General features: G+C 47.3%; 1 protein-coding gene across 1 annotated transcript; it reads right to left on the bottom strand.

Moving 5' to 3' along the window:
- Window positions 1–9,447: 9,447 nt before the first annotated feature.
- Window positions 9,448–17,068, bottom strand: LOC143187444 (uncharacterized). Its single transcript, XM_076391662.1, has 5 exons — window positions 14,784–17,068; window positions 12,116–14,747; window positions 11,771–11,923; window positions 10,865–11,721; window positions 9,448–9,503 (listed from the first exon to the last, which is right to left on the bottom strand). Exons 1-5 carry the CDS (start codon window positions 17,066–17,068, stop codon window positions 9,488–9,490), a joined length of 5,943 nt encoding a protein of 1,980 aa, XP_076247777.1. The 3' UTR covers window positions 9,448–9,487.
- Window positions 17,069–17,471: the final 403 nt, after the last annotated feature.

Here is a 17,471-nt window from a genome sequence, read left to right as displayed (position 1 = left end):
GCCTAGGTTGCCCGGAAAATAGAAATGACCATAACTTTCACACTGTTTGCAATTATTCGTTTTATACGATGGAATGCTGTTGTATTTGTTTTGCATTTTATATTTCTGGCGTTGACTTCAAAGGCCCTAACAATTCGATCTGGCGGCAGAACGCCATAGAGTGAAGCCTAGGTTGCCCGGAACGTAGAAATAACCATCCCTTTCACACTGGTTGCAATTACTCCTGTTATACGATGGAAAAACTGTTGTATCTTTATTGTATTTTATGCTTCAGGCGTTGACTTCTAAGGCCCTAGGTATTCGATCTGGTGGAGCAACGCCCTAGAGTGAAGCCTAGATTGCCCGGAACGTAGAAATGACCATTACCTTCACACTGGTTGCAATTATTCCTGTTATACGACGGAAAAACTGTTGTATTTTTAGTGTATTTTATGCTTCTGGCGTTGACTTCTTAGGCCCTAACTATTCGATCTGGTGGAGCAACGCCCTAGAGTGGAGCCGAGGTTGCCCGGCACGTAGAAAAGACCATTACCTCCACACTGGTTGCAATTATTCGTTTTATACGATGGTAAAACTGTTGTATATATTTTGTATTTTGTGCTTCTGGCGTTGACTTCTAAGGCCCTGACAATTCGATCTGGTGGAACAACGCCAGGGAGTGAAGCCTAGGTTGCCCGGAACGTAGAAATGACCATCACTTTCACACTGGTTGCAGTTATTCCTGTTATAGGATGGAAAAACTGTTGTATCTTTATTGTATTTTATGCCCCTGGCGTTGACTTCTTCGGGCCTAACAATTCGAACTGGTGGAACAACGCCATAGAGTGAAGCCTAGGTTGCCCGGAACGTAGAAATGACCATCACTTTCACACTGGTTGCAGTTATTCCTGTTAGACGGTGGAAAAACTGTTGTATCTTTATTGTATTTTATGCTTCGGGCGTTTACTTCAAAGGCCCTAACTATTCGATCTGGTGGAGCAACGTCCTAGAGTGAAGCCTAGGTTGCCCGGAACGTAGAAATGGCCATTACTTTCACACTGGATGCAATTATTCGTTTTATACGATGGAAAAACTGTTGTATTTATATCGTATTTTATGCTTCGGGCGTTGACTTCAAAGGCCCTAACTATTCTATCTGGTGGAACAACGCAATATAGTGAAGCCTAGGTTGCCCGGAACGTAGAAGTGGCCATTACCTTCACATTGGATGAAATTATTCGTTTTATACAATGGAAAGACTGTTGTATTTATATTGTATTTTTTGCCTCTGGCGTTGACTTCCTAGGGCCTAACTATTTGGTCTGGTTGAGCACCGCCCTAGGGTGTAGCCTAGGTCGCCCGGAACATAAAAATGACCATTACCTTCACACTGGTTGCAATTACTCCTGTTATACGACGGAAAAACTGTTGTATTTTTAGTGTATTTTATGCTTCTGGCGTTGACTTCTTAGGTCCTAACTATTCGATCTGGTGGAACAACGCCATAGAGTGAAGCCTAGGTTGCACGGAAGGTAGAAGTGACCATTACTTTCAGGCTGCTTGCAATTATTCCCGTTATACGATGAAAACTGTTGTACTTTTATTGCATTTTATGCTTCTGGCGTTGACTTCTATGTCCCTAGGTATTCGATCTGGTGGAGCAACGCCCTAGAGTGAAGCCTAGATAGCCCGGAACGTAGAAATGACCATTACCTTCACACTGGTTGCAATTATTCCTGTTATACGACGGAAAAACTACTGTATTATTAGTGTATTTTATGCTTCTGGCGTTGACTTCTTAGGCCCTAACTATTCGGTCTGGTGGAGCAACGCCCTAGAGTGAAGCCTAGATTGCCCGGAACGTAGAAATGACCATTACCTTCACACTGGTTGCAATTATTCCTGCTATACGACGGAAAAACTGTTGTATTTTTAGTGTATTTTATGCTTCTGGCGTTGACTTCTTAGGCCCTAACTATTCGATCTGGTGGAGCAACGCCCTAGAGTGGAGCCGAGGTTGCCCGGAAGGTAGAAATGACCATTACCTTCACACAGGTTGCAATTATTCCTGTTATACGACGGAAAAACTGTTGTATTTTTAGTGTATTTTATTGTTCGTGCTTTGACTTCTAAGGCCCTAACTATTCGATCTGGTGGAGCAACGCCCTAGAGTGAAGCCTGGGTTGCCCGGAACGTAGAAATGACCATAACTTTCACACCGGTTGCAATTATTCGTTTTATACGATGGTAAAACTGTTGTATTTATTTTGTATTTTGTGCTTTTGGCGTTGACTTCTAAGGCCCTAACAATTCGATCTGGTGGAACAACGCAAGGGAGTGAAGCCTAGGTTGCCCGGAACGTAGAAATGACCATCACTTTCACACTGGTTGCAGTTATTCCTGTTATACGATGGAAAAACTGTTGTATTTTTATTGTATTTTATGCTTCGTGCTTTGACTGCTAAGGTCCTAACTATTCGATCTGGTGGAGCAACGCCCTCGGGTGAAGCCTAGGTTGCCCGGATCGTAGAAATGACCATAACTTTCACACCGGTTGCATTTATTCGTTTTATACGATGGAAAAACTGTTGTATTTATATTGTATTTTATGCCCCTGGCGTTGACTTCTTAGGGCCTAACTATTCGATCTGGTGGAGCAACGCCCTAGAGTCAAGCCTAAGTTGCCCGGAACGTAGAAATGAACGTTACTTTCACACTGTTTGCAATCATTCAATTTATACGCTGGAAAAGCTGTTGTATTTATATTGTATTTAATGCTTCTAACGTTGGCTTCTAAGGCCGTAGCTATTCGATGTTGTGGAGCAACGCCCTATAGTGAAACCTATGATGCCCGGAACGCAGAAACGACCATAATATTCACACTGGTTGCAATTATTCGTTCTATACGATGGAAAAGCTGTTGTATTTATTTTGTATTTTATGCTTCGGGCGTTGACTTCTAAGGCCCTAACTATTCGATCTGTTGGACCAACGCCCTAGAGTGAAGCCTAGGTTGCCCGGAACGTAGAAATGGCCATTACTTTCACACTGGATGCAATTATTGGTTTTATACGATGGAAAAACTGTTGTATTTATATTGTATTTTATGCTTCTGGCGTTGACGTCTTAGGACCTAACTGTTCGATCTGGTGGAGCAACGCCCTAGAGTGAAGCCTAGGTTGCCCGGAACGTAGAAATGACCATTACTTTCACATCGGATGCAATTATTCGTTTTATACGATGGATAGACTGTTGCATTTATATTGTATTTTATGCTTCTGGCGTTTGCCTCTAAAGCTCTAACTATTCGCTCTGGTGGAGGAACGCCCTAGAGTCAAGCCTAAGTTGCCCGGAACGTAGTAATGAACGTTACTTTCACGCTGTTTGCAATTATTCAATTTATACGCTGGAAAAGCTGTTGTATTTATATTGTATTTTATGCTTCAGACGTTGGCTTCTAAGGCCGTAGCTATTCGATGTAGTGGAGCAACGCCCTATAGTGAAGCTTAGGTCGCCCGGAACGTAGAAATGGCCATTACTTTCACATCGGATGCAATTATTCGTTTTATACGATGGTAAAACTGTTGTATTTATTTTGTATTTTGTGCTTCTGGCGTTGACTTCTAAGGCCCTAACAATTCGATCTGGTGGAACAACGCAAGGGAGTGAAGCCTAGGTTGCCCGGAACGTAGAAATGACCATTACCTTCACACAGGTTGCAATTATTCCTGTTATACGACGGAAAAACTGTTGTATTTTTAGTGTATTTTATTGTTCGTGCTTTGACTTCTAAGGCCCTAACTATTCGATCTGTTGGAGCAACGCCCTAGAGTGAAGCCTGGGTTACCCGGAACGTAGAAATGACCATAACTTTCACACCGGTTGCAATTATTCGTTTTATACGATGGTAAAACTGTTGTATTTATTTTGTATTTTGTGCTTTTGGCGTTGACTTCTAAGGCCCTAACAATTCGATCTGGTGGAACAACGCAAGGGAGTGAAGCCTAGGTTGCCCGGAACGTAGAAATGACCATCACTTTCACACTGGTTGCAGTTATTCCTGTTATACGATGGAAAAACTGTTGTATTTTTATTGTATTTTATGCTTCGTGCTTTGACTGCTAAGGTCCTAACTATTCGATCTGGTGGAGCAACGCCATAGAGTGAAGCCTAGGTTGCCCGGAACGTAGAAATGGCCATTACTTTCTCATTGGATGCAATTATTCGTTTTATACGATGAAAAAACTGTTGTATATATATTGTATTTTATGCTTCTGGCGTTGACTTCTAAAGCCCTAACGATTCGATCTGGTGGAGCAACGCCCTAGAGTCAAGCTTAAGTTGCCCGGAACGTAGAAATGAACGTTACTTTCACACTGTTTGCAATTATTCAATTTATACGCTGGAAAAGCTGTTGCATTTATATTGTATTATATGCTTCTGACGTTGGCTTCTAAGGCCGTAGCTATTCGATGTGGTGGAGCAACGCCCGATAGTGAAGCCTAGGTTGCCCGGAAAATAGAAATGACCATAACTTTCACACTGTTTGCAATTATTCGTTTTATACAATGGAAAGCTGTTGTATTTGTTTTGTATTTTATATTTCTGGCGTTGACTTCAAAGGCCCTAACAATTCGATCTGGCGGCAGAACGCCATAGAGTGAAGCCTAGGTTGCCCGGAACGTAGAAATAACCATCCCTTTCACACTGGTTGCAATTACTCCTGTTATACGATGGAAAAACTGTTGTATCTTTATTGTATTTTATGCTTCAGGCGTTGACTTCTAAGGCCCTAGGTATTCGATCTGGTGGAGCAACGCCCTAGAGTGAAGCCTAGATAGCCCGGAACGTAGAAATGACCATTACCTTCACACTGGTTGCAATTATTCCTGTTATACGACGGAAAAACTATTGTATTATTAGTCTATTTTATGCTTCTGGCGTTGACTTCTTAGGCCCTAACTATTCGATCTGGTAGAGCAACGCCCTAGAGTGAAGCCTAGATTGCCCGGAACGTAGAAATGACCATTACCTTCACACTGATTGCAATTATTCCTGTTATACGACGGAAAAACTGTTGTATTTTTAGTGTATTTTATGCTTCTGGCGTTGACTTCTTAGGCCCAAACTATTCGATCTGGTGGAGCAACGCCCTAGAGTGGAGCCGAGGTTGCCCGGAATGTAGAAATGACCATTACTTTCACACTGTTTGCAATTATTCATTATATACGATGGAAAGGTTGTTGTATTTACATTGTATTTTATGCTTCTGACGTTCACTTCTAACTCCGTAGCCTTTCGATGTGGTGGAGCAACGCCCTATAGTGAAGCCTAGGTTGCCTGGAAAATAGACATGACCATAACTTTCACACTGTTTGCAATTATTCGTTTTATACGATGGAAAAACTGTTGTATTTGTTTTGTATTTTATATTTCTGGCGTTGACTTCTAAGGCCCTAACAATTCGATCTGATGGAACAACGCAATAGAGTGAAGCCTAGGTTGGCCGGAACGTAGAAATGGCCATTACTTTCACACTGGATGCAATTATTCGTTTTATACGATGGAAAAACTGTTGTATTTATATTGTGTTTTATGCTTCGGGCGTTGACTTCTACGTCCCTAACTATTCGATCTGGTGGAGCAACGCCCTAGAGTGAAGCCTAGGTTGCCCGGAACGTAGAAGTGGCCATTACCTTCACATTGGATGTAATTATCCGTTTTATACGATGGAAAGACTGTTGTACCTATATTGTATTTTATGCCTCTGGCGTTGACTTCTTAGGGCCTAACAATTCGAACTGGTGGAACAACGCCATAGAGTGAAGCCTCGGTTGCCCGGAACGTAGAAATGACCATCACTTTCACACTGGTTGCAGGTATTCCTGTTAGACGGTGGAAAAACTGTTGTATCTTTATTGTATTTTATGCTTCGGGCGTTTACTTCAAAGGCCCTAACTATTCGATCTGGTGGAGCAACGTCCTAGAGTGAAGCCTAGGTTGCCCGGAACGTAGAAATGGCCATTACTTTCACACTGGATGCAATTATTCGTTTTATACGATGGAAAAACTGTTGTATTTATATCGTATTTTATGCTTCGTGCTTTGACTGCTAAGGTCCTAACTATTCGATCTGGTGGAGCAACGCCATAGAGTGAAGCCTAGGTTGCCTGGAAAATAGACATGACCATAACTTTCACACTGTTTGCAATTATTCGTTTTATACGATGGAAAAACTGTTGTATTTGTTTTGTATTTTATATTTCTGGCGTTGACTTCTAAGGCCCTAACAATTCGATCTGATGGAACAACGCAATAGAGTGAAGACTAGGTTGCCCGGAACGTAGAAGTGGCCATTACCTTCATATTGGATGTAATTATCCGTTTTATACGATGGAAAGACTGTTGTACCTATATTGTATTTTATGCCTCTGGCGTTGACTTCTTAGGGCCTAACAATTCGAACTGGTGGAACAACGCCACAGAGTGAAGCCTAGGTTGCCCGGAACGTAGAAATGACCATCACTTTCACACTGGTTGCAGGTATTCCTGTTAGACGATGGAAAAACTGTTGTATCTTTATTGTATTTTATGCTTCGGGCGTTTACTTCAAAGGCCCTAACTATTCGATCTGGTGGAGCAACGTCCTAGAGTGAAGCCTAGGTTGCCCGGAACGTAGAAATGGCCATTACTTTCACACTGGATGCAATTATTCGTTTTATACGATGGAAAAACTGTTGTATTTATATCGTATTTTATGCTTCGGGCGTTGACTTCAAAGGCCCTAACTATTCTATCTGGTGGAGCAACGCCCTGGAGTGAAGCCTGGGTTGCCCGGAACGTAGAAATGACCATAACTTTCACACCGGTTGCAATTATTCGTTTTATACGATGGTAAAACTGTTGTATTTATTTTGTATTTTGTGCTTTTGGCGTTGACTTCTAAGGCCCTAACAATTCGATCTGGTGGAACAACGCAAGGGAGTGAAGCCTAGGTTGCCCGGAACGTAGAAATGACCATCACTTTCACACTGGTTGCAGGTATTCCTGTTAGACGATGGAAAAACTGTTGTATTTTTATTGTATTTTATGCTTCGTGCTTTGACTGCTAAGGTCCTAACTATTCGATCTGGTGGAGCAACGCCATAGAGTGAAGCCTAGGTTGCCCGGAACGTAGAAATGGCCATTACTTTCTCATTGGATGCAATTATTCGTTTTATACGATGGAAAAACTGTTGTATATATATTGTATTTTATGCTTCTGGCGTTGACTTCTAAAGCCCTAACGATTCGATCTGGTGGAGCAACGCCCTAGAGTCAAGCTTAAGTTGCCCGGAACGTAGAAATGAACGTTACTTTCACACTGTTTGCAATTATTCAATTTATACGCTGGAAAAGCTGTTGCATTTATATTGTATTATATGCTTCTGACGTTGCCTTCTAAGGCCGTAGCTATTCGATGTGGTGGAGCAACGCCCTAGAGTGGAGCCGAGGTTGCCCGGCACGTAGAAAAGACCATTACCTCCACACTGGTTGCAATTATTCGTTTTATACGATGGTAAAACTGTTGTATATATTTTGTATTTTGTGCTTCTGGCGTTGACTTCTAAGGCCCTAACAATTCGATCTGGTGGAACAACGCCAGGGAGTGAAGCCTAGGTTGCCCGGAACGTAGAAATGACCATCACTTTCACACTGGTTGCAGTTATTCCTGTTATAGGATGGAAAAACTGTTGTATCTTTATTGTATTTTATGCCCCTGGCGTTGACTTCTTAGGGCCTAACAATTCGAACTGGTGGAACAACGCCGTAGAGTGAAGGCTAGGTTGCCCGGAACGTAGAAATGACCATCACTTTCACACTGGTTGCAGTTATTCCTGTTAGACGATGGAAAAACTGTTGTATCTTTATTGTATTTTATGCTTCGGGCGTTTACTTCAAAGGCCCTAACTATTCGATCTGGTGGAGCAACGTCCTAGAGCGAAGCCTAGGTTGCCCGGAACGTAGAAATGGCCATTACTTTCACACTGGATGCAATTATTCGTTTTATACGATGGAAAAACTGTTGTATTTATATCGTATTTTATACTTCGGGCGTTGACTTCAAAGGCCCTAACTATTCTATCTGGTGGAACAACGCAATATAGTGAAGCCTAGGTTGCCCGGAACGTAGAAGTGGCCATTACCTTCACATTGGATGAAATTATTCGTTTCATACAATGGAAAGACTGTTGTATCTATATTGTATTTTTTGCCTCTGGCGTTGACTTCCTAGGGCCTAACTATTTGGTCTGGTTGAGCACCGCCCTAGGGTGTAGCCTAGGTCGCCCGGAACGTAGAAATGACCATTACCTTCACACTGGTTGCAATTACTCCTGTTATACGACGGAAAAACTGTTGTATTTTTAGTGCATTTTATGCTTCTGGCGTTGACTTCTTAGGTCCTAACTATTCGATCTGGTGGAACAACGCCATAGAGTGAAGCCTAGGTTGCACGGAAGGTAGAAGTGACCATTACTTTCAGGCTGCTTGCAATTATTCCCGTTATACGATGAAAACTGTTGGACTTTCATTGCATTTTATGCTTCTGGCCTTGACTTCTATGTCCCTAGGTATTCGATCTGGTGGAGCAACGCCCTAGAGTGAAGCCTAGATAGCCCGGAACGTAGAAATGACCATTACCTTCACACTGGTTGCAATTATTCCTGTTATACGACGGAAAAACTATTGTATTATTAGTGTATTTTATGCTTCTGGCGTTGAATTCTTAGGCCCTAACTATTCGATCTGGTGGAGCAACGGCCTAGAGTGAAGCCTAGGTCGCCCGGAACGTAGATATGACCATTACCTTCACACTGGTTGCAATTACTCCTGTTATACGACGGAAAAACTGTTGTATTTTTAGTATATTTTATGCTTCTGGCGTTGACTTCTTACTCCCTAACTATTCGATCTGGTGGAGCAACGCCCTAGAGTGGAGCCGAGGTTGCCCGGAATGTAGAAATGACCATTACTTTCACACTGTTTGCAATTATTCATTATATACGATGGAAAAGTTGTTGTATTTACATTGTATTTTATGCTTCTGACGTTCACTTCTAACTCCGTAGCCATTCGATGTGGTAGAGCAACGCCCTATAGTGAAGCCTAGGTTGCCTGGAAAATAGACATGACCATAACTTTCACACTGTTTGCAATTATTCGTTTTATACGATGGAAAAACTGTTGTATTTGTTTTGTATTTTATATTTCTGGCGTTGACTTCTAAGGCCCTATGTTGGAATCGCTTAAAATAAGGGATCCAACGGAGGTCCGGATGAGGTGAGATTGAGGGGATACGAAAGAAAACGAAGACACGAGTTTTATATTTTGTCGGCCCTGAAAAGGGCTTGGAAACGACGTTTATTTAGCTTCTGTGTAGGGGGCTGGGCGCTGGCTCCGGTCCTCGTCGGCTGGAATGGACGGCGGCGGATCGGAGGGCCTTGGCTGGTGGTGACGCCGGCTCCCCTTAGCGACGTTGACGTCTGAAAAAGAGAGATAGCGGCGGAACCGCGGCGGTAAGCAAGAGTGTAAATCTGGCTATACCAAAGATTCCCAACTCCAGGCTGCGCTCGCGAGCCTATTTGGAGGGGATAGCAAAACCTTGCCTGTAACGCAAAGGTAATGCAGTGGACTGTATTATCGACTCTTCTTCTGGCGCGAAGAAGAAGTCGATGAACGAGTGGCTTGAGAGGAGGAGGGACCTCTTCTCTTCGCCTTGCACCTTTTGGAAAGGTTCGTTCCGTACGAATCCAAGTAATTTAGGGATTCGTGAGCGGAGGGACACGCTATAACCAGCGAATTGCTGGTCCTGGAGGCTGAGGACGGCCAGAGGCTCGGCGACTCCGTTCACCTTACCGTGTGCTTCTATTCGTCACACGGGGGTTGCTACTAAACGGGGTGGCAGAGCACGAGTAACGCAGAGGTGATAGGCACGTACGTTATCTCTCTCTGTTGTAACCCGTCTCTCAGGGATCCAACAGGCAGCGGCCTTTGTTGCTCCGAGACGAAACGAGACTCAGAGAATCAGGGCAGGCCCCGATTCCAAGAGTGCAAATCTCGATCAATTGTCTCCTAAAACAAACCAGGTGCTCTTTCGTACGTATTATACGTACGAATCGAGCAGAGTTTCCTAGTCTGTCGGCGACAGAGGTTCAGCTTTTTAGAGCTAGTGAGATTTCAAGTGTCTGGTAACCAAACTACTTGAAATCTGAAAACTGGCGAGCTGAGAGGCGCTTGACGTACGGTCGCACTGACTGCGTCAAGCTTGATTGTCGAAAGACGACTGGGGCGAGAGCCGCGCGTGTCTCCGCGAAGCGGAAGACGTGCCAAATTTTACCACTACGCGGCGCTCACAAATTATCTTTTGTCTCGTGCTAATGTAGTACGATGTACTCTCTCTCTCCTTCAGGCTCCGATGTCCCCACTCGACATCGAGCCTGGAGTTCAAAACCGTTGCTCGACAACGCTTACTTTGTTTGAACTTTAATTTTGACGACAAAAACAAGTCATACGACAGCTGATCGTGTTTTGCTGCTAGGACAACGTATGCTCCGACCGAAGGCCACCTTCGGTCGGTCACGTATACCAACAAATTACGAATCTCGCGGACGAGCCAAATGCCCGTTATATAACCGCTTTTTAAACATACCGCCCCCCTTGCACGGTCCGTGCAACGGAGAATCGGTAATGCTCTGTCGTATGCACATCGTAACGCGAGACTCGAAAGACTAATACTTTCTTCGCGAATGAGAGAGAGAGGTGCTGCAAGTGAAGTTCAATTGAAGTGAACTCACTCGCAGCGTTGTCGTATATTCAATCAAAATATAAATTCAATTGAACTTACTTATGCGCTGGTGGAGACGCGCTCTGCTGCGGGTGTAGCTGCTGCTGTTGCTGCAGCAGCCGCATCGAGGTTTCCACCGCGATGCCGACTGCTGCGCGCGTCAGCTCCTCTAACGTCGGTCCTTGAGGCCGGGGTGGTCGCCGGGTGCGGCTGGCAATCGGGGAGGGCCTAGCCGCCACCAAGGCCCTGGAGGTCGTCGGTGCTTGTGCCTGTTGACGGTTATCCTCCCTCGCCTTTGGTCGGGGCCTGTTGGGCGTCCTCCCGCCCGCTTGGCTCGCTGCAGCCGCGGGGGCGGTACTCTTTTCTTGGCCTCTCGGCGTTGGGGGGTCCACCGCCGGCCGCCAAAGCAGTGATGTTAATCGCTGCTCCCGGTCCCATCTGAGGGCGTACCGCCCTCCTGGGACGGTGCAGCGATACCGCCGCGTGGTGCGCGGAATGTGCTCCGGCACCCTGAGCTGTACTGGGCCCATTCTTGGTGGGCCGATGGTTATTGTCCACTCCTCTTGAGTGGTTTCTTGTACTGCTTCCTGGTGCGACTTCTCCAGTGGCGAGGGTGTACGCGTCTCTTGCTGGAGAGCCTGCTCCCCAATCTTCAAACAGCGATCAAAGGTCGCCGAGATTTGGTTCTGCGTGTTTTGTGTGTCGCTTTCCATTGCTTGATTTCTACTGACTCGGCCGGCGCGACGCTCGCAACCGATTTCGGTAGCGCCCGCGATTTCGCGGGGGCGCTTTTTCCCTTGGAGAGATAGAGACGGAAATACTTCGTCTCCCCTCCCAAGGGGATTGGGGGTCAAGGAGGAGGGGGTCCCGATCGTTCGATTTTCTTCTAGAACAATCGGTCTCACCTTGGTGTCTCCCTGGTTTTTTCCGAAAATTCTTTACAGGTGTTTATTTTGCCCGCTCGACCTCGGCGCCGGTCGTCGTAGCGGGCTCATCCACGGGTAACCTACACATCCTTGTGATGGGGCGTGTGTAAGTTGACTTTGCGGTACGTACTTTTACCACACGTACATTTCCGTCTTTCCCCGGGAACACCTCCTCAATTCTTCCCATCTCCCACTGATTGGGGGGAAGAAGAGGATTCTGCACTAGCACCAGGTCTCCTGGTTGCAGTTGCAGTTGGGTGGCGCGCCACTTGTAGCGATTTTGGAGGTGCGTGAGGTAATCGCGCGTCCAATGCCTCCACAGTTGCTCGTGGAATTTCTGAATCGCTCTCCAACGCGACAGTCGCGAGAGTTTTTCATTTTCCACGGACTGCAGCGGAATCGCATTTAGTGGTCCGCCTGTCAGGAAGTGACCGGGCGTAAGAGACGCATAGTCGTCTGGGTCGTCAGTCAGGGGAGCGATCGGTCGCGAGTTAAGACTCGCTTCGATCTTGCAGAGCAGCGTCTGCATTTCCTCTCCCGTTGGTGTGAACTCTCCCAACGTGCGTTTCAAATGGTGTTTCACCGATTTCACGCCGGCCTCCTGCATTCCACCGAAGTGTGGGGCACTGGGTGGATTAAACCGCCACTGAATGCCGATAGCACCGCATTTATTATGCGTGTCCGTTGCAGAAAATACTGCACGACAGTGCTGTTGTAATTCTCGATCGGCACCGACGAAATTGGTTCCATTGTCACTGAAAATGCAGGACGGGATTCCTCGTCGTGCAACAAACCGATCGAGTGCGGCTAAGAACGCGCTCGTCGTGTAGTCATGGACGAGTTCGATATGGACAGCCCTCGTAGCGTAACAAACAAACACCGCGATGTACGCTTTGTGAGCTGTTTTGCCTCGGCCCGCGGAGTCGCGGACACGGTAAGGTCCCGCGTAATCCACTCCGCAATTGTCGAATGCTCTTGACGGGCGACAGCGCTCCGGGGTCAGATGCTGCATTATTTGCGTGGACGTGTTGCCTCGCCACCTTACGCATCGCATGCATTTGTTGACCACGGTTTTCGCTGCATTTCGACAACCGAGGATCCAATAATTTTGCCTGACAGTGTGCAAGGTCAACTGCAAGCCCCCATGCAACGTATCTACGTGGCACTGCCTAATTATTAATGTCGAAACATAATGCTTAGGCAGTATTATCGGGTGCTTGGTTTCCCATGCAAGCGTCGCATTCTCCAGTCTTCCACCGACTCGCAGGACATCCTTATCGTCGAGGAACGGGTTGAGACTTTTTAAGGGAGATTTCACAGGGATACTGCGATGATTTTTTAAGCATCGGTATTCCTCTGCGAAATGCGAGCCCTGTATATGGCGTGCGAGGCGCTCAGCTGCGTTACGCATTTCTGCCGCCTCGATTACTTGACCGGCGTTTGACCTTTGATTGACGCGCGACGGTCTTCGCCAACGAAGACAGTACGCCGTTACACGTAACAGTTTTCTCCATGATTGAAAACGGAACAGAAAATCCCATTCCGGCTTTGGAGTTGCTACGTGTGCATGCGCTACGCGCTTGCTTTCATCGGTCTCAACGGAAGCGGGTATGGCGGGCCATTGCGCTTCCGCTTCGCTCAGCCATGTCGGTCCAAACGTCCATAGGTTCGACTGCAGAAATTCTGCCGCGTCGATCGCGCGCGAATTTAAATCCGCGGGGTTCGAACGGGTCGGCACGTAACGCCATTCCGCGTTCGGGAGGGCCGTTTGGATTTTCGACACTCGGTTGGCCACTATAACCTTCCAGGTCGATGGGTGTTTTTTCAGCCAAGCTAGAGCGATAGTTGAGTCTGTCCAACAGACTACTCGATCTATTTTCATTGCAAGCGAGTCTCTCACGTGCAAGATTAGCTCGGCTAGCAGTACGGCCCCGTTCAATTCAAGAACTGGGATCGACTGTGTTTTTATTGGAGCCACTCGCGTTTTTGCCATCAACAGCGATGTAAACACACCGTTGTCTATCGTCGTCACTCTTAAATAAGTGACGGCCGAATAGGCTGCGAGCGATGCGTCACAAAATCCGTGCAGTTCCACAGAAGTCGTGTCGGCTCCATAACGGATCCATCGGGGAAGTTTCCACTGGTTCAATCTGCTCCAATCCGCACAAAATGTGTTCCACATTTTGAGCGTTTCTGCGGAAACTTGCTCGTCCCACTGGATTTTCTCCAGCCATTGGGACTGCATTAAAGTTTTCGCGCGAATCACGACTGGCGAAAGCCAGCCGAGAGGGTCGTATAATTTTGCAATTTCCGAAAACAAAGTACGCTTTGTGATCGGTGTTGCAGACGGTTGGAAGCGTTGCAGATTAAAGTAGAAAAAATCTCCTGATGGAATCCATCGCAGACCGAGTACCTTTAATTCGGAATTATCAAACAAATCAAGGTCGACTGCGTGGGAGTGCGAGCTATGTGGAATATTGCCTAATAAATCTGGCGAATTTCCAGCCCACTTACGAAGGTTAAATCCACCTTGCTGTAAGAGCTCGCACGTTTGTTTACGGATTTGCTCCAACAATAGTTTGTCCGGAGCTCCCATAAACACGTCGTCAACATAGACGTCCTTCTCGAGGATAGGAGCGGCGAGCGGGAAGCGGTCGCCGTCCTGTTTTTTCAGCTCGAGAAGCGTTCGCATCGATAAATATGGGGCACACGCCGTACCGTAGGTCACGGTTTTTAACTCGAACGCTATATTTCGTTCGGTTTCTGGCGTGCGCCACACGATGCATTGGAATCGACGATCCTCTGCAGCTACGAGAATTTGTCGAAACATTTTCTCTATATCTGCTACTAGCACGTATTGATACAGACGCCACCGCGTTAATACAGCGGTGATATCGTTCTGTAGCTTCGGTCCTACGTGGAGGATGTCGTTCAGCGAGCGTCCGCCCGCTGTTTTACTGGAAGCGTTAAACACGACGCGCAGCTTCGTCGTAGCGCTTTCCGTTCGAACAACCGCTCTATGTGGAATCTAGAGTCGTGTCTTGTCGAGGAACTCTAGGCGAGTCATATGACTCAACGACTCATATTCAGTGAGAAACTCACTGTATTCCCTCATGAGGGTTGGATCCAGGTCCAGTTTTTTCCTTAACCTAGTCAACGCGGAGAGAGCTATTGGAAGAGATTCTCCCAACAGCTCGTCCGGGTTTTCGTGGTTGAAGGGCAACCGAACGATGAATCGTCCCGTCGCGTCTCGCGCGACGGTTTTTGCGAAGTATTCTTCGCATTCGTCCTCGGCCTTGGTATTCACCAATTTCGAGGGAATCTCCTCTATCTCCCAGAACCTTCGTATCGCTTTGTCGAGCGATTCGAGGACGGTGCAATGCAGCGTCCTCACGGGGTTTGGGGAAGAGGTGGCTGCGTCGACCGGGCCTGACAGTATCCAGCCTAAAGCTGTTTCCTGCGCGATCGGCCCTCGCTTACCGAATCGCCGAAGCCCTGGTCGAATGATACTCGCATATGTCCCAGCTCCGATCAGCACCTCTATTGGGCGGTCTGAAGCGGGGTCAGGATCCGCGAGTGTCAGTTCACGCAACGCGGTGTATTCCGGCACGTGAACCGACGGCGGGGCATACGAGGTGATTCGGGACACCACGTATGCACTGGTGCGGAACGCCTCCTCAGTGCAACGTGTCGAACCGAACTCGATATCCACGCTATATTTTATATCCTGGGCTTTTCCGCCCCCCAAGCCCGTAACTGTGGCTGGGGTTTTCCTTCTCGCGAGTCGCAAGTCATTTGCGAGGTTCGCGGAAATGAAGGAGGCTTCCGAGCCCTGGTCTATGAGTGCACGCGCGATGCGCGTCGTGCCTCCCTTTCCTGTGACTCGCACATTTGCCGTCGCCAGAAACACAGCTGGTGTTCCGCTCTCCGTCGCACTACAGTGCGACGTCACGTCGGCGCTTGATGTAGAAGCACGAGATTTCGTGTTTACATTCGCGGGCTCACGTGCGGAGACGTTACTCCGTCCCGCTTCCCGCTGGCCCTGCTGTGGCTTTTTCGTCGACCGACGATTGCCTGTGCCGACTTGTGGTGCGTCAAAGTGCAGAATAGTGTGATGCTTCTTACTGCACTTTGTACACGCTGCGTTCTTAGGGCAACGCGCGACTGTGTGAGTCGAAGCGAGACAGTTTATACACGACTGATTCGCTTTAATATAATGGAAGCGCAATTCAGGCGTGAGCAGCTTGAACTTTTTGCACGTTGTAATTCCGTGCGTCAGTCCGCAGAATGTACACTCCAAGGTTGGACCGGGAGAGCTTTCGACTACGGCGTTATGTTGCCGTATGCGAGGTTTTGACGTGGGGTCAACCGCTTGTTTTTGTACCGGGTTGATCAGCACGTGCAGTCTGTGCTCTTGCTCCCTGAGAAAATCCAACATCTCATTAAATGAGGGGATTTCTTGGTTGAGCTTTTGCGTGCCCTCCCATTCCCATTCTAGGGATTGGTCCAACTTAGATTTTATCAGGATGACCAACACGTCGCTGTAATGCTCTACCTTGCGCCCCAGCTTCTGGAGCGCGGCGAGCGTTTGTTTCCAGCCGACGGTGACCTGTTGCAGGCTTTCTATGTCGCCCGTCCTGATCGGCTTCAGCTTCGTGAATGTTGCGAGAAGCTGAAGCACCATGCGACGTGGGTTCCCGAATTGTTCGGTCAGGGTATCCCACGCCGGCTTGAAATTGCGATCCGCAATTTCAAGCGTGGCAATCGATGCGAGTGCCTCTCCTTCCAAGCAGCCGTTCAGATATTGCAAACGTTGCGCATCTGACAACCGTTGATCTTTGATTATGCTGGCGGTGAACAGAGCCGCAAAGTGACACCACTTTCGCGGATCTCCGCTAAATCTCGGTAAATTCTGCTTGGGAAGCTCAAGCGTACTAGGCTGGCCGGTTGCTCCGGCACCCGCGGTATTCCCGGGGTTGCCGAATCCAGCCGATTCCTTTTCCTGTATGAGGCTGTCCAATTCCGTCATCAGGAAGTTCTGAGCTTCATGGAACGCATCTTCTGCATCATCCATCGTGCTCTCGCCGAAGAAGGGTATGACCTTCCGTTTGCTGTCAGGGACCTCCTTTTTGAGCTGTTTAACTCGCTCTTGGATGTCCCTCCAAACGTCAGTTACATACTCCAACTTCTGCTTGAGGAGAGAGATGGTATAATTATTTCGCCCCTTTTTCTTCAGATTAGTCACGAGTCGGGTCATTCCCCGAATTCGTGACTGAATATCCTCCATCTCGACCTCCAGGGCAGGAAGAGTCAACTGCTCCTTTACGGGGTTCGACATGGTGATATACTTCGAGAGGTAAACACTGCTCGAAGGTCAACCTGAAGTGATCGTTTCTTTCACCCTTTCTCAACCTTTCAATCCGGCTCGAAGGACCTTATGTTGGAATCGCTTAAAATAAGGGATCCAACGGAGGTCCGGATGAGGTGAGATTGAGGGGATACGAAAGAAAACGAAGACACGAGTTTTATATTTTGTCGGCCCTGAAAAGGGCTTGGAAACGACGTTTATTTAGCTTCTGTGTAGGGGGCTGGGCGCTGGCTCCGGTCCTCGTCGGCTGGAATGGACGGCGGCGGATCGGAGGGCCTTGGCTGGTGGTGACGCCGGCTCCCCTTAGCGACGTTGACGTCTGAAAAAGAGAGATAGCGGCGGAACCGCGGCGGTAAGCAAGAGTGTAAATCTG

The sequence above is a fragment of the Calliopsis andreniformis genome, unplaced genomic scaffold (genome assembly GCF_051401765.1).
Source record: "Calliopsis andreniformis isolate RMS-2024a unplaced genomic scaffold, iyCalAndr_principal scaffold0027, whole genome shotgun sequence".
Lineage (NCBI taxonomy): Eukaryota > Metazoa > Arthropoda > Insecta > Hymenoptera > Andrenidae > Calliopsis > Calliopsis andreniformis.
This window is presented reverse-complemented; position numbering and strand designations above follow the sequence as displayed.